This window comes from Eptesicus fuscus, chromosome 21, assembly GCF_027574615.1.
Source record: "Eptesicus fuscus isolate TK198812 chromosome 21, DD_ASM_mEF_20220401, whole genome shotgun sequence".
Taxonomy (NCBI): Eukaryota; Metazoa; Chordata; class Mammalia; order Chiroptera; family Vespertilionidae; genus Eptesicus; species Eptesicus fuscus.
The window spans coordinates 47,284,632-47,303,413 of record NC_072493.1 but is presented as its reverse complement, the minus strand read 5'-3'; the positions used below and the strand labels follow the sequence as shown (position 1 = coordinate 47,303,413).

General features: G+C 58.1%; 1 protein-coding gene across 1 annotated transcript; it reads right to left on the bottom strand.

Moving 5' to 3' along the window:
- Positions 1-680: 680 nt before the first annotated feature.
- CACNG6 (calcium voltage-gated channel auxiliary subunit gamma 6) lies at positions 681-12,383 on the bottom strand. The gene is made up of 4 exons (XM_028137837.2): positions 12,020-12,383; positions 8,819-8,893; positions 6,133-6,270; positions 681-1,377 (listed from the first exon to the last, which is right to left on the bottom strand). The coding sequence occupies exons 1-4, from the start codon at positions 12,339-12,341 to the stop codon at positions 1,139-1,141; spliced, it is 774 nt and encodes a 257-aa protein (XP_027993638.2). The 5' UTR covers positions 12,342-12,383; the 3' UTR covers positions 681-1,138.
- Between the last annotated feature and the right edge of the window lie 6,399 nt (positions 12,384-18,782).

The window sequence follows — 18,782 nt, the reverse complement described above, 5'->3', positions numbered from 1 at the left end:
GGCCCAGGTTTTGGGCTCCATCCCCAGTGGGGGGCGTGCAGGAGGCAGCCGATCCATGATTCTCTCTGATCATTGATGTTTCTATCTCTCCCTCCCTCTCCCTTCCTCTCTGAAATCAATAAATATTTAAAAACAAACAAACAAATAAGGTCACATTCCGGGGTCCAGGGGTGAGGACCCCAACACATCCATTTGGAAAGGACACATTCAGCCCATAGCAACGTCTGTGTTCTCAGTTTAGAATTTCCCATCAGCCTCGATGGGTCCACGGACATGTGGCTACATGTGGCTTCGGGGCTGACAGCAGCGTGTAGCGTGTTTCTGGGGGGCAGAAGCATCCCTTTTCTCTGCCCCAGATGCGCCATCCCCCCACAAACGGACTCCCATTCAGAGCTGTTCCATTTCCAAACCTTTAATCCCAAATCAGACCACAGTGAGGCCAGACCCATTCTCCCCCCACCCCACCCCACCCCATGTCTCCAAACTCTGGATTCGTCAGAAGAAGGCTCTCCCACAAGTGAATGCCTCCAGGTCTCAGACATGAATAGGTCCCACTCCCTCCCCACACCCCCTGACCTCCGCTCCCACCCACCCCCGTCCCTAGTGACCCCATCAGGTCCCCACCAACCTCCCCTGGGGACCCTCGTTTGCAAAAAGCCTCTCCCCACCCCACCCCCAAGCGGCCCAGATTCAGCCACGGAGGAACACGTATGTACAGAGGAAAAGGCGAGGGCGCGAGACGGGTCTGTGCAGACAACCTGGACCCCGGAGCCAGGAGAACAGCTTCTCCAGGACGTGGGGCGAAAGATGCTGAGGGGCCCCGGCCGGTGTGGCTCAGCGGATAGAGCATCAGCCCGAGGACCGAAGGGTCCGGGGTTCGATTCAGGTCCAGGGCATGTCCCTCGGTTGCAGGCTCCTCCCCGGCCCCGGGCCCTGGTCGGGGTGCATGCAGGAGGCAACCCATCGATGTGTCTCTCTCACATCGATGTTTCTCTCTGCCTCTCCCTCTCCCTTCCACTCTCTCTAGGGGTCAGTGGAGAAATGTCCTCGGGTGAGGATTCACAACAACAACAAGGTTCTGAGGGGACAGAGGATCGAGGAGGGTTTGCAAGGAGCTGGAGAAAGCGCAGGGGTGCCTCTAGGGGGCCGTGGGCGCCTGCTTGGGGCAGAGTGAGCCCCAGGGCCAGGGCGGCAGGGTGAGCAGGAGGAAGCAGCCGCCCCCCAGCAGCAGGACCAGGCTGGCCCCCACGCCGCAGCCCAGGGACCAGGAGTACTCGTAGGTCAGGGCCGGGGCCGGGGGCGGCTCTGGGCTGACCCTCTGGACCAGGGCTCGCACGGAATGCCGGAACACCTCCAGGCTGACCAGGAGCAGCAGGCCTGCGGGGAGAGGAGAGACGAGGTGCTCAGGCGCCGGGGAACCCCCAACTTCGGTCTCCATATCTCCTCAATGCACCCCATCCCAGGCTCCTCAAACAAGAAACCTGAGGGAACCCTCCAAGCACCCTCTCATTCATTCATTCATTCATTCAACAACCACTTACTAAGCACCTATTACATAGCAGATGCGATTTTGGAAGCTGGAGAGAAAGAAGAATAAGTGTGAGAGGCAGAAAGTGGGTGCCTGGGGCCGGAGGGGGGCGGGGGGGCAGGAGCGGGAGCCGGTTTTTAAGGGGACAGAGTTTCAGCTGGGGAAGATTGAAAGGTTCTGGAGCAGCCCCTGGCTGGGTGGCTCAGTGGGCTACAGCGTCATCCTGATACACCATTTCGGGTTCGAGTCCCAGTCAGGGCACATACAAGAATCAACTAATGGCCCTGGCGGATTTGGCTCAGTGGATAGAGTGCCAGCCTGTGGACTGAAGGGTCCCAGGTTCGATTCCAGTCAAGGGCACATGCCCAAGTTGCAGGCTCGATCCCCTGTAGAGGGTGTGCAGGAGGCAGCTGACCAATGATTCTCTCTCGTCACTGATGTTTCTATCTCTCTCTCCCTCTCCTTTCCTCTCTGAAATCAATAAAAATATATTTTTAAAAAAGAATCAACCAATGAATGCATAAATACATGGAACAACAAATCTCAATCTCTCTCTCTCTCTCTCTCTCTCTCTTTCTTTCCTCATCAGTCACACCCCAGTAAAGTTGAAAAAAACAGTGATGGTCGCCCTAACCCCGTGGTCGGCAAACTGCGGCTCACGAGCCACATGCGGCTCTTTGGCCCCTTGAGTGTGGCTCTTCCACAAAATACCACGGCCTGGGCGAGTCTATTTTGAAGAAGTGGCGTTAGAAGAAGTTTAAGTTTAAAAAATGTGGCTCTCCAAAGAAATTTCAATGGTTGTCCTGTTGATATTTGGCTCTGTTGACTAATGAGTTTGCCGACCACTGCCCTAGCCCGTTTGGCTCAGTGGATAGAGCGTCGGCCTATAGACTGAAGGGTCCCGGGTTCGATTCCGGTCAAGGGCACATACCTCAGTTGCAGGCTCCACCCCAGCCTGGGCCCAGGTTGGAGCTCGTGCAGGAGGCAGCCCATCGATGTGTTTCTCTCTGTCTCTCCCTCTCACTTCCCCTCTCTCTAAAAATCAGTGGGAAAATATCCTCGGGTGAGGATTAAAAAAAAAAAAAATAGTGCCGAAACCGGTTTGGCTCAGTGGATAGAGCGTCGGTCTGCGGACTGAAGGGTCCCGGGTTCGATTCCGGTCAAGGGCATGTACCTTGGTTGCGGGCACGTCCCCAGTAGGGGGTGTGCAGGAGGCAGCTGATCGATGTTTCTCTCTCATCGATGTTTCTAACTCTCTATTCCTCTCTCTTCCTCTCTGTAAAACATCAATAAAATATATTTTTAAAAAAAATAGTGATGGTGAATCACAAAATGAAAAGAAAGGCAGTCAAGTTGTAATGCGATTTGATCTTAAAAAGAAAGGCTGGGGGGAGGCGGAGGAACAAGACAGACAAAGACCCTGACCTCCTGGGGCTTACATTCCACTTGTACTTGAGCCGGGGAGTAAGCGATGCTTGCAGGAGCCAGGGAGGACGTCAATAGATAAAGCAGCAGGCAGGTGTGGTGGGACAGCGACAGGGCCACCGAAACCCAGCTTCCGCCCCCTGCAGCCCTGCACCTATCAGCCGCCTCCCGCATGCTCCCGACTGGGGATCCGGCCTGCGTCCCAGGCCTGTGCCCTGACCAGGGATCGGACCACCAGCCTCCCAGGGCCCGGGTCAACACCCAACCAACCGAGCCACACCAGCCAGGGCGGGAGGGAATGTTTAAATGACGATGGTGGTGGCTCTGATGGGAATTCACCCAACCTTGAACTAGTGGCTCAGAGAAATCTTTACGCACTGCCCGCCAAGCAAGGCACATCCCGGGCCGTCCGTGGCCTGCCAGCTGCCACGCTGCAGCCTCCACGGTAAACACAGGAGAAGACAAGATCATTTCAGAGAGTGAGGCATGCTGGGAAGGAGTTGAAAACAGGGTGAGGGGAAGGGGAGTGACATCCAGGGGGTGGAGCAGGACTTTAAATAGTGTCGTCAGGAAAAGGCATCTCGGCTGAGACATGAATGAAGGATGACAGGAAGCCGGCCACGCGTGAAATGAAGCGAGGGCTCTTCCGAGCAGGGGGAGCAGCTGGGGCGAAGGCCCAGGGTGGGATGGGGCAGAGGGAGTTTGAGGAAAAGAGAGGAGTCCGTGTGACCAGAACAAAGAGAGTGGGGAGGAGGAGCGTGGTGGGCAATGGGCGTGCAGAGGTGGGCAGGGGTCAGATCACTTAGGACCATCTTTTTAAAAATATATATATTTCTATTGATTTCAGAGAGGAAGGGAGAGGGAGAGAGAGAGAAACATCCATGATGAGAGAGAATCATGGATCGGCTGCCTCCAGCACACCCCCCCACTGGGGATGGAGCCCACAACACGGGCATGTGCCCTTGACTGGAATCGAACCCGGGATCCTTCAGTCTGCAGGCCAATGCTCTATCCACTGAGCCACACCAGCTAGGGCAGTGGTCGGCAAACTCATTAGTCAACAGAGCCAAATACCAACAGTACAACGATTGAAATTTCCTTTGAGAGCCGAAAACCGACTTCTGCGCATGGGCCACGAAGTTCCAATCGCACTGTACGTGCGCGCCCGCACATGGTATTTTGTGGAAGAGCCACACTCAAGGGGCCAAAGAGCCGCATGTGGCTCGCGAGCCGCGGTTTGCCGACCACTGGGCTAGTTCCACGTAGGACCATCGGATGGTCATCCATGGTCATGGGTCCCAGCTGCCTCCCCTCTCAGATCCTGGAGCCTGGCCCCAACCTCAGTCCCTGACCCTCCTTCCTCTTGGACCTCTGCTTATCCCAGTTTCCCCCTGTTTTTGTTTTGTTTTTAAATATATTGTTATTGATTTCAGAGAGGGAGAGATAGAAACATCAATGACGACACAGAATCATTGATCGGCTGCCTCCTGCATGCCCCCCCGATGGGGATCAAGCCCACAACCTGGGCATGTGCCCTTGACCGGAATTGAACCTGGGACCCTTCAGTCCGCAGGCCGACAGTCTATCCACTGAGCCACACCAGCCAGGGTTCCCCCCTGGTTTGGGATCAGGGGCCTGGAGCATGCAGCCGGGAGTCTGTGCACCATGGTTCAGGGACCCCCCCTGAGCCCTCCCCGGCCCCGCGCAGCTCAGCATGAGGGCGTTGAAGGTGGAAAAGCATCTGGACGAAGAGGAGACGCTGCCCAGTCCCCTTCACGCCTTTGCTAGTTCCTGCACCTTTCATTCATTCGACAGATCTTAACGGAGCTCTCGTTCCGAAATGTAAACAGGAGACTAACAGAGGCTTCCCCGGAAGGAGAGATGGACCAGAGCCCGGTAAATGTCCTGTGGTGGGCTGAGCCGCACCCTCTATTTGGTGGTGGGGCCTCTAAAGGAAGAAGTTGAAATGAGGTCATCTGAGTGGGCTCCAGTCCAGGGTGGCTGGTGCCTTTACGAGAAGAGATGAGGGCACAGACCGGCACAGAGGGATGGCCGCGTGAGGACACGTGGAGAAAAGGGCCATCTGCAGGCTGAGCAGAGGGGCCTCAGGACGGCCCAGCCCTGCTGACCCCGGGAGCCTGGACTTCCAGCCTCCAGGGCTGAGAGAAAATACATTCCTGTTGTCAAGCCACCCAAGGTCCAAATCTTTTTTTTTAATTATTACATTTACTAGAGGCCCGCTGCATGATATTTGTGCAAGAATAGGCCTTCCTTCCCCTGGCTTCACTCCGCTCTCGGGCTGCCCGGGAGCCGGCAAGTCCTCGCTTCTGTCCGGAGCGCTGCTCCTGTAGCTCCCTCAGCTGCCACCCCTCCCCCTCATAGCAGGTGTCCCACCCCTCCAGCCCACTCCACACCTGCATATGCAAATTAACCCGCCATCTTTGTTGGGCTAATTTGCATACTCACTCTGATTGGCTGCGGGCATAGCGGAGGTACGGTCAATTTACATGTTTGTCTGTTATTAGGTAAGATTGGCGTGACATTGGTTAATAGGATCATATAGGTTTCAGGTGTGGATTTCCATGTTACAAGATCTGTATATTGCACTGTGTGCCACCCCACAAAGTCAAATCATCTCTCACCATATAGTAGGCCCCTTCACAGCCTCACACACCAGAGTGCTTGGAGACCCTCCAATTCTGAGCCAACAACGGGGCTTAGAGGTCCCATATCTGAGCCTACTACCAGCCCTTGTGCCTCCTGACATGCAACAGTGCTTGGAGACCTCTCAGCTTCCCAAAATGCAACAGTGCTTGGGGACCCTGCCTCCCAGCGTTCAACAGTTCTTGGAGATCTTACCTCCCATTATGCAACCCAGCATGCAACTGACCTTAGAGATCCCACCTCCCATTGTGCAACAGTGCTTGGAGATCCCACAGGCCAGCATGCACAGTTCTTGTAGATCATACCTCCCAGCATGCAACGGGGTTTAGAGATTCCCCACCTCCCAGCAGGCAACAGTGCTTGGAGATCCTACCTGCCAGCATGCACAGTTCTTGTAGACCATACCTCCCAGCATGCAATGGGGTTTAGAGAACCCACCTCCCAGCAGGCAACAGTGCTTGGGGATCCCCCCACCTCACAGTGTCCTCAGTCTGCAGGCTCCCGCAGGCCCTCACCTGAGAGGCCGAAGCAGATGGCTCCCACTCGGACCAGGAACTCTGCGCCTTTGCTGAGCACCATGATGATGCAGAGGCACCCCAGGGCCATGACCGTCAAGCCGAGAACCGCTATCACCGCGGCTGCCAGATTCATCTCTGCGGGGGGACAGGGAGGAAAAGGAAGAACATGGGATGCAGGGAGTGGGCGAACCCCCGCCCAGGGAGCCGGAGCCAGGGAAATGGGAGATTCGGGACTAGAGGAGAATGTGCTGGTAGAAGCCCATCCAGTCCAATGGTTGGCTTCTACTGTTGAGGGAGCTGAGAGCCTGGCAGACCTCAAGTCACACAGCGAAGAGGGGACAGACCCGCACTAGCAGGAATGGGAAGGACCAGTGATTACTTCTGGTTCGGTCACCCCTGTTTACAGGTGAGGAGACTGAGGCAGTGGGCGTGGGGGGACCATGAAGGGGGTATGTACCATGGCCACTTCCTGGATGAAAAATTCTGGTAAAGTCACTGAACCTCTCAGCCTCAGTTTTCTCCTCTAGAAAATCGGGATCCGATTCCTTATTGGGCCCGGCTTGCGTGGCTCAGTGGTTGAGCATAGATCCATGAACCAGGAGGTCAGGGCACATGCCCAAGCCGGGGGCTCCATCCCCAGTGGGGGGCGTGCAGGAGGCAGCCAATCAGTGATTCTCTCTTACCATTGATATTTCTCTCTCTCTCCCTTCCTCTCTGAAATATAATAAAAATATATTTTAAAAAATAACAGCCCTGCCCTAACTGGTTTGGCTCAGTGGACAGAGCGTCGGCCTGCGGGCTGTAAGGTCCCAGGTTCGATTCTGGTCCAAGGCCTGTACCTTGGTTGCGGTCACACCCCCAGTAGGAGGTGTGCAGGAGGCAGCTGATCGATGTTTCTAACTCTCTATCCCTCTCCCTTCCTCTCTGTAAAATATCAATAAAATATATTTTTTAAAAAATAAAATAAAATAAATAAAAATTAAAAATAACAGCCCTAGCCAGTTTGGCTCAGTGGATAGAGCATTGGCCTGGGGACCAAAGGGTCCCAGGTTAGATTCTGATCAAGGGCACATGCCTGGGTTGCGGGCTCGATCCCCAGTGGGGGGGCGTGCAAGAGGCAGCCAATCAATGATTCTCTCTCATCACTGATGGTTCTATCTCCCTCTCCCTCTCCCTTCTTTTTAGAAATCAAATAAAAACACATATTTTAAAAAATGGAAAAAATATCCTGGGTGAGGATGAACAACAGCAACCACCTGAGTTTCCCAGTCACACCCGCCACCCTCCAGGCGCTCAGCAGCCGCCGGGGCCCGGGGCTGCCACCCTGGGCAGCGCAGACACAGGACACTTCCGTTCGCCCAGAATATTCTGTGGGAGAAGCTGCTGTGGAGCCTGAACCCTGCCTCTGCCTCTCCGCTTCCTGGGAAAACAAATTTAACCACTCACGCACATCCGTTTCCTCAGCTGGAAGGCTGAGATAAAGCCCCCGCCTGCAGGGCGCTCCTATAAATGGACCGCCCAGCACCACATCTAGCACGTGGTAGATGCACATTTGGAAGATGTTCAAGTATACCAGGCACAGCCCTGGCTGGCTGGTGTGGCTCAGTGGATAGCGTGTCAGCCTGTGGACTGAAGGGTCCCGAGTTCGATCCCAGTCAAGGGCACATGCTGAGTTGCAGGCTTGATCCCTAGTAAGGGGCGTGCAGGAGGTAGCCCGTCTATGATACTCATCATTGACTAGAGGCCCGGTGCATGAATTCGTGCACGGGTGGGGTCCCTCTGGGTGGCCTGCAGGGATTGGGCTGAAACCCGCGGTCCAATGCTGCCTGCAGCTCCTACCTGCCACTCCCGCTCGTCCCGGCCCCACTGTGCCCGCTGCGGGCTCGCGCCCAATCAGTCCCAATCGGGAGAAGCTCACGCTGCCACAGCAGCGCTTTCCAGCCATGAGCCCTGTGTCTGGCGCCCTCCCAAGGGGAGTTGCCTATGGGATTGGGCTGAAACCAGCCCTCTGACATCCCCCAAGGGGTCCTGGATTGCAAGAGGGCACAGGCCAGGCTGAGGGACCCCACTGGTGCACAGTTGGGCCAGGGAGGAACCGCGGGAGGGCTCCAGGTTGTGTCTGGCCCATCTCGCTCAGTCCTGATCAGCCGGACCCCAGCAGCAAGCTAACCTACCGGTAGGAGCATCTGCCCCCTGGAGGTCAGTGCACGTCATAGCAACTGGTTGACCAGTTGACTGTCTGCCCCCTGGTGGTCAGTGCACATCATAGTGAGCGGTTGAGCAGCCTTAGCATATCATTAGCATATTACGCTTTGATTGGTTGGTCGGTTGTTCTGCCCTTCAGTCTATTTGCATATTACCCTTTTATTATATAGGATGTTTCTATCTCTCTCTCCTTCTCCCTTCCTCTCTGAAATCAATAAAAATATATTGGGGGGGAAAAAATAAAGTACCATGCACAGAGAGGGGCTGTGACTTGTGCAGAGTTGCACAGCAAAGGCAGAGCCAGGGTAGGAGTGTCGGGCACAGGGCCCTGCAGAACCATGACCCTCCTGCCACCACTCCCCCCAAAGTGGGACCTCCCCGGGACATAGGAGCTGAGCCCAAGCCTGCCAAGAACCCCTCCAACGCAGTCAGCATACCCCCACCCCCTGACCCTCACTGCGGGGTGACAGGCTCTCACCTTTCTTCGTGGTTCTATGGAAGATGTGCGCGTTCTCCCCCGTGGTGAAGAATTTAAAGTAGGTGCAGTTGGTTTCTGTGGGAGCAAGGGAGAGAGAAATAAGGGGGGTGATGCCAGGGGGGACCATCGTGTATGTTCAGGGCTGGATAGTAAACCTAGCTCACAGTAGCCTGAGATTATGACATGAGCATCCCCAATAAAAATATGACAGAAGAGCCCTGGCCGGTTTGGCTCAGTGGTTAGAGCGTCGACCTGCGGACTGAAGGGTCCGGGTTCGATTCTGGTCAAGGGCACATGCCCGGGTTGTGGGCTCCATCCCCACCCAGTAGGGGGTGTGCACGAGGCAGCCAATCAATGATTCTCATCACTGATGTTTCTATCTCTCCCTTTCCTTTCCTCTCTGAAATCAATAAAAATATATATTAAGCCCTAACTGGTTTGGCTCAGTGGATAGAGCGTCGGCCTGTGGACTCAAGGGCCCCAGGTTCGATTCTGGTCAAGGGCATGTACCTTGGTTTCGGGCACATCTCCAGTAGGGGGTGTGCAGGAGGCAGCTGATCAATATTTCTCTCATCGATGTTTCTAACTCTCTATCCCTCTCCCTTCCTCTCTGTAAAAAATCAATTAAAAATATATATTTTAAAATATATATATATATTTTTTTTAAATATGACAGAGGAGAAAAATGATGCTCAGTAAAAGCCACCTGTTGTCACACAGCTTATTCGGAGCTGGGATTCCAATATGGAGCTTTTTAAAAATTGATTTTAGGGAGAGAGAGAGAGAAACATCGATATGTTATTCCACTTATTTATCCATTCATTGGTTGATTCTTGTATGTGTCCTGACTGGGGATCGAACCCACAGCCTTGGTGTATTGGGACAATACTCTAACCAACTGAGCCACCCGGCCAGGCCAGCCTAAGTTTTATGTGTATGGGCCTGGCTCTGTTGCTTGGTCTGGCACCGAGCCTGTGCTGTCTTCCAGGTGTGCCTGTGCTAGTCTTTCTGTGGGACAGACTCTGACAGATTCTATGAAACGGAGTACATTTCTACCCTGCAACCACCTATTTTCCTTCTGGGGATACATACAGACAAAAACCATGTGCAGAGCCCTGACCGGTTTGGCTCAGTGGATAGAGCGTCGGCCTGCGGACTCAAGGGTCCCAGGTTCGATTCCGGTCAAGGGCATGTACCTTGGTTGAGGGCGCATCCCCAGTGGGGGGTGTGCAGGAGGCAGCTGATGGATGTTTCTCTCTCATCGATGTTTCTAACTCTCTATCCCTCTCCCTTCCTCACTGTTAAAAATCAATAAAATATATTTAAAAAACACACACAAAAAAAACCATGTGCAGAGACATATATGTTTACAATAACAGGGAGTCCAAAGACTAACAGAAAGCAACCTACGAGATTTGAGAAATAAAAATAAAAATAGCCCGGCTGGCGTGGCACAGCGGTTGAGCGTTGACCTATGAACCAGGAGGTCAGGGTTCGGTTCCCGGTCGGGGCACATGCCCGGGTTGCGGGCTTGACCCCCAGTGTGGGGTGTGCAGGAGGCAGCTGATCCATGATTCTCTCTCATCATTCATATTTCTATCTCTCCCTCCCTCTCCCTTCCTCTCTGAAATCCATAAAAATATATTTTTTAAATAATAATAATAAAACCCAGGACCCTGGCCAGGTAGCTCAGCTGGTTAGAGCATCGTCCAGATACACCAAGGCTGCAGGTTTGATTCTCGGTCCGGGCACACAACACACGAATCAACCAATGAATGCATCCATACGTGGAACAGCAAATCTCTCTCTCTCTCTCTCTCCCTCTCAAAATCAATCAATATTAAAAAAAAAAAAACAACAACACATTAAGAGCTGAGTCAGGAAGAAGTGAAATAAAAGAATAATAACGTAAACTAGAGCACAAGAAGGATCCTGCGAAGGCTGATGATGACTTTGTGACACACCCCGGGGAGCATGCTTCGTCCGGCTCTGTGTACGGGAGGTCCCAAACCCTAAACTTTAACAACAAGCAAACCCACGCTCCCAACTGCGCTTTGCAGCCAGAGCTCCCTGCAGAATTCACTATTCCAACTTTCTTATGCTACAGGTGGAGAAACCGAGGCACGGCCCGGGAGGGGAGAGGTAGAGACTAGGAGTGGGGGGAGAGGCCGGAGGGGGGCCTGGCAGCCGGGGGAAATGGGAAGGGACTTTCCAGACTGAAGGGGGATGTGGAGGTGACACAAGCAGGAGCTGCTTCCGCAGCTCCCGGCTCTGCCCTGCGCACTCCGCACGCGCTAACTCGTGAATCCACAGGGCACCCCTGGGCGTGGTGACCATCGCCCCCGTTCTACAGGAGAGGAACACGAGGAGAGGTAAACTGAGTCAGGTGAGGTGGAACATGCCACCCGGTGGCCTGAGGGAAGGAGGGGGCGTGAGCTGTCCCATCGGGAGCAGTGGCGGGCGGTCCTCGCGGTTCAGGGAGGACCCTATTGTCGCCGTCAGTGGGGGGACGGGGCCACACCCACGGGGGGACTGGGCCGTCCCATCTGGCCGGCGTGGTACATTGTTCCGGGGCACCGGGAGTCACAGGCTGGTCTGGGGGTACATGGTGGTCTGGGGGTACAGGCTGGTCTGGGGTACATGGTGGTCTGGGGTACAGGCTGGTCTGGGGGTACATGGTGGTCTAGGGGTACAGGCTGGTCTGGGGGTACATGGTGGTCTAGGGGTACGTGGTGGTCTAAGGGTACAGGCTGGTCTGGGGGTACATGGTTGTCTAGGGGTACGTGGTGGTCTAAGGGTACAGGCTGGTCTGGGGTACAGGCTGGTCTGGGGGTACAGGCTGGCCTGAGGGTACAGGCTGGCCTGAGGGTACAGGCTGGCCTGAGGGAACAGGTGGGTCTAGGGGTACAGGCTGGCTAGGGGAATAAGATAATCTAGGGCTACAGCCTGGCCTGGGGCACAAAGCTAGTCTAGGGGTGCAGACTGTTACGGGGGAACAGGCTGGTCCAGGGGTGCAGGCTGGCCTGGGAACAAGCCATCTGGGGTACAGACTTTCTCTCCTACAAGGTTTGTGCCTGGAGCAAAGGCCCTCGGGGAGCACGGGGAGGGGAGGGCTCGGGCTGTTTTGAGGGCGCAGGCCCCCTCCCCGGGGCTCGGCTCCCTCCGGGGCACAGCGCCCTCCCGCCCGCCCGGGCGCCTCACCTCCGGGCAGCTGGGCGGGGCCGCAGGTCCGCCGGGCGGCGGGCACGTCCTCCTGCCACAGGCGCTTCACGCACACCTTCCAGAGCCCCAGGTAGGCGGCGTCGCACACGGCGCTGTCGTTGGCCCGGAAGGTGTTGAGCTCCACCCAGAACTCGGTGCCCACGGCCAGCACGGCCAGCGTGGCGCCCACGGCCGTCAGCAGCAGCGCCAGCTTCACCTTGCCCTCGCGCTCCGGCGACAGCCCCGGCGGCCCCGCGCCCCGCCTGGCGGCCGCCCCCCGCCGCCGGTCCTCCTCTTGCATCAGGAAGTTGGACCACATCATCCCGGCGGCGGGCCGGGCCGGCGGGCTCGGGCTGGGCTCGCGGGGAAGGGCTGGGCCGGGCGGGCTGGGGCGGGGCTGGGGGGCGGGGGGGGGGGGAGAAGCCCTGGGGTCTCGCAGGCGCTGGGGGGGGGGGGGGGGGGCGGGGCGGGGGGGCTGTTTCCACGGGACTATAAAACACGGAACCCCTGAGTCTCCCCGGAACCTCACATGGGGGGCCAAGGGTGCCTCTGCGCCTCAGAAGAGAAAAAACAAGGCACCCCCCACCCTCCCCCCCGCACGCACACGCCCTGGGGGACCCGCCGAGGCTCCGGGAAGGGCCTGCGTTGCCACAGAAACTCAGCAGAGACGTGGGACCCGGAGCAAGATCGGGGCGCCCAGGAGGGGGGGGGGGCCGCGGGCTCCGGAGGCAGGAGGGCTCCGAGGGGCTGCTCCGCCCCCGCCGCCTCGGCTCGGATTTTCGGGGTGCGCAGGAGAGAGACGCTGAGCTCCCCGCGCGTTTGAAAGGAGGCGCCTGTTGGCTGCTCTTAGGCTCGGGGTCGGGGGAGGGAGGGGTCGGGTCCCCTCCGGGGTGCAGCGGGGAGGTCAGCCCTCCTTCTGGGTCTCAGAGAGGCTGCGGGGATCCCCCCCCCCCCGCAACATTCACACAAGGGAGCCACAGAGTCCTGGCTGGGGTTCAGGGAAAAGGGGGACCTGCTGGAATCAGAGAACAGACTCCATCCGAGGTCGGCACTGGGGCGGAGGGCTCCCCGGGGGCTCAGAGGGGGGCCCCGCGGGGGGCTCAGATCCAGGGGGTGCGCCCCGCGCTGCGGCGCGGCAAATGGGGGCGGACGCTCCCCGCGGTGGAAGGACAGCGGGACCCGGAAGGGACTCGGCGTCCCCTCCGGCTCGCCGGGCTCCCCTCCCCCGGGCTCCCAGGGCCTGCCGGGCCGGGAAGGCTCCAGGCTCCGCTCCAGGCCGGGCGCCTCCCGCAGGCCTCCCGCCCCCGGCTCCCGGGCAGGGACCCCGCTCCTCGCCCTCCTGCCTGGGCGCCGCCCCAGCTCCGCGATCCTCCGCACCGTGCGCTCCGCACCGCCGCCCGCCCGGCCGCCGCACCCGCGCCGCTCGCCGCGGCCTCGCCCCCGGCCGCCCACCCCCACCCGCCCGGCTATTTCGGGCTCGACCCGTAAATAACACCCGCACCTGTCGCCGGGCGCCTGTTGCCATAGGGATCCCGGGTATTTTAAGGAGACGCGGGGCGGGGAGGGGCGGGGGCCGGGTCCTGACCCGGCTGGAGCCCGAAGGGACATCCATTCCCTTCAGGGGCGTGCGCGGGAGCCGAGGGTCCGATCTCCCCGGGGGCGGGAGAGGGAGCTGGGCGGGGAGCCGGGATTTTCGATTTTGGGTCTGAACTGGACGCAGCTGGGAACCTGAACTGCTGGATCCGAGGGAGGAGGGGCTGGGGACCTGGGCTTCTGGGTCTGAGGGAGGAGGGGCTGGGGGCCTGGGCTCCTGGGTCTGAGGGAGGAGGGGCTGGGGGCCTGGGCTCCTGGGTCTGAGGGAGGAGGCTGGGGGCCTGAGCTTCTGGGTCTGAGGGAGGAGGGCTGGGGGCCTGGGCTTCTGGGTCTGAGGGAGGAGGGGCTGGGGGCCTGGGCTCCTGGGTCTGAGGGAGGAGGGGCTGGGGGCCTGGGCTCCTGGGTCTGAGGGAGGAGGGGCTGGGGGCCTGGGTCTGAGGGAGGAGGGCTGGGGGCCTGGACTCCTGGGTCTGAGGGAGGAGGGCTGGGGGCCTGGGTCTGAGGGAGGAGGGGCTGAGGCTCAGATCCCAGGGTTTGAAGGGAGAAGGACAGAGGCCCATACTGGGGTCCTCAGCTCCCGGGACGGTAGAAGGGTCAGGCCGGGGAGAGCTGGTTGCTGGGAGCACAGACTCAGAGCTGCAGTGGAGTTTATTAGCCGGGACACCCCAGGACTTCCCATGGTTTTGCTCCCCGGGGGCAGGGACGGGGCAGCCGGTGGAATGGCCACGGGGCCTGGTCTTCACCCTCTCACCCCCGCCCTCAGCCCGTGTGCGGACGGCCCAGGGGGGACCCACCTTCACCAACAGCTCTGCCTGCGGTTGGCTGCTCCAGCGGCAGGTGGGCCGGCCTTCTCCGTGCACCTGCTCTGGACTCCACGGCGCCCTTTATCGCTTCAGGGGAGCACACATTGCCCTGGGGTGTGGCCCTGTGCGTCTGTGGGCTCCCCCAGCCTGCGGCCGGGCCTGGGTGCTCGGGGAACTCACCTCCTGGCCCTCAGCACAGCCCAGCCCAGGACACAAATGTGCATTAGGCCACGTGAATGAATGAATGAATGAATGAAGTGCGATGGGGACACACAGACATCCCCTCCCAGGCCTGGGAAAGGGCCCCCGTCAGACCACAGCCCCCTCTGCTCTGAGATGCAGGCCGGGCTGGGGGTGCCCGGAGGCCTCAGGAAATTGCTTAAATGAATGAGTGAAAGCTGTTTTTTCCCTCGGGTCCCGGGGCCTCCACGGGTGTGCTTGGTGCTGGCAGCAGCCCGGATGGATGGCGCAGGGCAGGGCAGTCCTGGGGCAGTTCGCCTGTCCCCTGAGTCCGTGTCCCCTCCGGCCCTGGGCCTCCCCAAGTTTCTCAATCCATCTGCTGCAACAGCTCCCTCATTTCCGGGTGCACGCTGTCCCCCATCTCCCTGTCTCTCCTTTCACAGGAAGGGTACGCACTTTCTTTGGTGTGGAAGTCCCTGTCACGTTCACACCAAAGGACGGCCTGGTCTCCTTGCCTCCACCCTCCCTCCCTCCACCCTCCCTCCCTCCCTCCCACCTTTGTGTGACAATGACCTCTTATCAAACCAAACGGTTGCTGTGGGGAGGGGGGGGTTCCTTGTTTTCAGCAGCTTGGCGGGGTTCCTCCTGATCTCTGGTCACCCCTCTACCCTCTTCTGACCCGGATGTGGATGCCCGTGCCCTGCCCTCCCGGCTGGGGTCGCTTCTCTTGTCCGCATCCACCTCCTTCGTCACCTAACCCAGCCTCATGACATTCTGTGTCTCCTCTGTGCTGACCTGTCCAAAATGTATATTTCTAGCCATGACCTGTCCCCCAGCTCACATTTCCCTCTGGCGACCTGATAGGCCGGCTTGGGTTTCTCACAGGCGTCTCCACGGGATGCTCGGTTCCTCCACCCCAATCCCGACTCCTGTCCCTGTGACCCCCGGTGTGCGCCCCGTGGAGGGTCCCTGTCCTCCCTCACTTGTCCCTCCCCCTCTCTGCAGCACCGAGTTCATTTACTATCGGTTCTGCCTCCAGAATCCCATTCCTCTCCATCCTCGCCGACCCCACAGGGGTCCCGGCCACCAGCAGCCTGGCCTGGACGGGGACCCCCGCCCCCTGACGCCTCACTGCCCCCTTCACTCCTACCTCCCCTCTCAGCATGACAACGTTGTTCTCTTATTTTGTTGTTTTTTTTTAATTTTTTTTTTAATTTCAGAGAGGAAAGGAGAGGGAAAGATAGAAACATCCATGATGAGAGAGAATCACTGACCGGCCACCTCCTGCACGCCCCACGCTGGGAATCGAGCCCGCAACCTGGGCACGTGCCCTGCCTGGGGAATCGAACCGTGACCTCCTGGTTCAGAGGTTGACACTCAGACCATTGAGCCACACGGGCCGGGCTGTTATTTATTTTTATTTTTTTATTTTTTAAATATAATCACGTGCCTGTGCTCGGCCCGTGGAGTCCAGACATCAGGTTCATCCTCCAGGGCGCAAAGGCCCTGCGGAAAGGGCCCCCCCCCCCTTCTGACCTCACCCTCCTTAACCTGCCCCCTCCTCGGAGCGTCCCAGCCAGCCTGGAGTCCTCCGGGGCTTTGCGCTGCCTTTGTCCCTGTCCCTTTGTCACTGTCCCTCTCCTTCTCCCAACCCCAGTCCCTGTTCCGAGGTGACCTCTGCAGGGGGTCCTCCTCTGGGGCCTGCTCCGTCATCGTCACCCACACCTCGTCCTGCTGGGCTTTGACAGCAGTTCCCTGTGGCTGACATTCTCCTGCGCCCCTCCTGTGAGTCCCAGGAGAGCAGGGCCTGGACCGACCGCACAGCCAGCACGTGCCTCGGGCCTCGCCTGAGTCTAGAACCGGCGAATACTTCCTGAACACGGGGAGGGAGCCGGCCGGAGACACGGCTCGTTCCGACGCAGTCCACGCGCGCCTGCCTCTGAGTCTCCACATTTCCTCCCGGCAGATCTCAGGGCCTTTCTCTGTGACGCCACCTCCACGTCTCTATGTTTTCGGTGTGTTTGAGCCGTCTCACTTCTGATTTGTGCATTTTTAACATTTTTATTTATTTTTTTATTGATTTCAGAGAGGAAGGGAGAGGGGGAGATAGAAACATCCATGATGAGAGAGAATCATGGACCGGCTGCCTCCTGCACGCCCCCTACTGGGGATGGAGCCCGCAACCTGGGCATGTGCCCTGGCCGGGAATCGAACCCTGACCTCCTGGTTCATAGGTCAATGTGAAACCGCTGAGCCACACCAGCCGGGCTGATTTGTGCATCTTTGTGTCCGTCTCTCCTCTCCCTTTCTCTGCCCTCTCTGGATCTCTTTCCTTTTTCTCTGTGTCTCGGTGACTCACTGGGTTTGGGTCTCTCGTCCTCATCCTTCTTCCCCCACCTCCCCCCTCCCTACCCATCCCCCACCTCTTTCTTTCTTTTTTTTTTTTTTACTATATTTTATTGATTTTTTACAGAGAGGAAGGGAGAGGGATAGAAAGTTAGAAACATCGATGAGAGAGAAACATCGATCAGCTGCCTCCTGCACACTCCCCACTGGGGATGTGCCCGCAACCAGGGTACATGCCCTTGACCGGAATCAAACCTGGGACCCTTCAGTCCGCAGGCCGACGCTCTATCCACTGAGCCACACCGGTCAGGGCTCCCCCACCTCTTTCTTGCTCTCTGGCCTTTGGACCCTAGAGTCCACTACCCCAACCAGTTCTGCCCCCTCCTGCACCAGAGCCCCCTCTCCCACCAAACTTGTCTCGAAGCCCACCTCCCCCTGCCCCCCTTCTACTGGCCCCCCTCCCGTCCAGGGGTGGGGAACCTTTTTCCTGCCAAGGGCCTTTTGGATATTTATAACATCATCCACTTAATTGAATTCACTTAATACACTTGTGTTGCTATGAACAGAGCTCTTAGATTTATTGAAGTTCAAACCCTGCCTGTGGTCGCCTTGTGCAGCCCGCAGGCCGGACGTCCCCACCCCTGCCCTACACCACGTCCTCCTGTCGCACTAGAGAGCATTCCTTTCCCCTCGCTTCCAGTGTGTCTGACGCTAACCCCACAGCTGGCCTGCCTGGGTCCCCACCCTCCAGTCTCTCTCCCTCTTTCCAGTCCTTCCACACAGGCCCCCGAGGGAAGTCCCAACACCCAGCCCTGGCCCTGCCCTCCTTGGTCCCACCCTTTTCTTTTTTTAAATACACGGAGTGGCCAGATGATGATCTCTGAACGCGTAATAATCTGGCCACTCAGTGTCTATCCTATATAATAAAAGGCTAGTATGCAAATTGTCCCCTCGACCAGGAGTTTGACCAGCAGGCAGACCGGCCAACCGCCCATGTCCCCTCCCCCTGGCCAGGCTGGGGGGACCCCACCCATGCACGAATTCATGCACCAGGCCTCTAATATATATGTACTGAGTGGCCAGATTATTATGCGTTCAGAGATCATAATAATCTGGCCACTCAGTGTATATTTTTATTGATTTCAGAGAGGAAGGGAGAGAATCATGGATTGGCTGCCTCCTACACGCCCCCTACTGGGGATCCAGTGGCAACACAGGCATGTGCCCTAATCTGAATGGAACTGTGACCTCCTGGTTCATAGGTCGAAGCTCAACCACTGAGCCCCGCTGGCTGGACTGTCCCACCCTTTTTCTGCTGCTCCGTGTTACCCAAAGGACCCGGAGCCCCGAGGGCAGAGCAGGGCCTGGTTAGCTCAGTCCTCCCAGCAGGACTGAGAGCAGCGGGCCTGGCAGCTGGGAGACCTCGGGAACTATTTGCTGAGCCAGTGAGGGGAGGCCACTAAGCACCTTGCCTTCCGCGTCCTCAGGGACTTTCAAACCCACCCTCCTGGCCCCACAGCCCTTGCCCAGCTCATCTGCCCTCCTGCCTCACCCTCCCACAGCACCCGCCACACCCCAGGGTCCTCTCCTAGCACCCACACTGACCCTGCCTTCTGCCTGCTCTAAGCTCCCGCATATTTCCCTGTCACCCTTAGAACAACACCCCAACCCGGGAGCCTGGAACTCCAGCTCCTTGGCCTCTGCCTTCTGGCTGTTTCTCTGGGCTGACCCCCCACCCCCACCCCCACCTTGTCCTTCAGCGTCCCCAGATTATGAGCACTGTCCGCAGGCAGCACGCTGCTTCAGTCCTCCAGGGCTTTGCCCCAGAGCCTCCCTCCCCT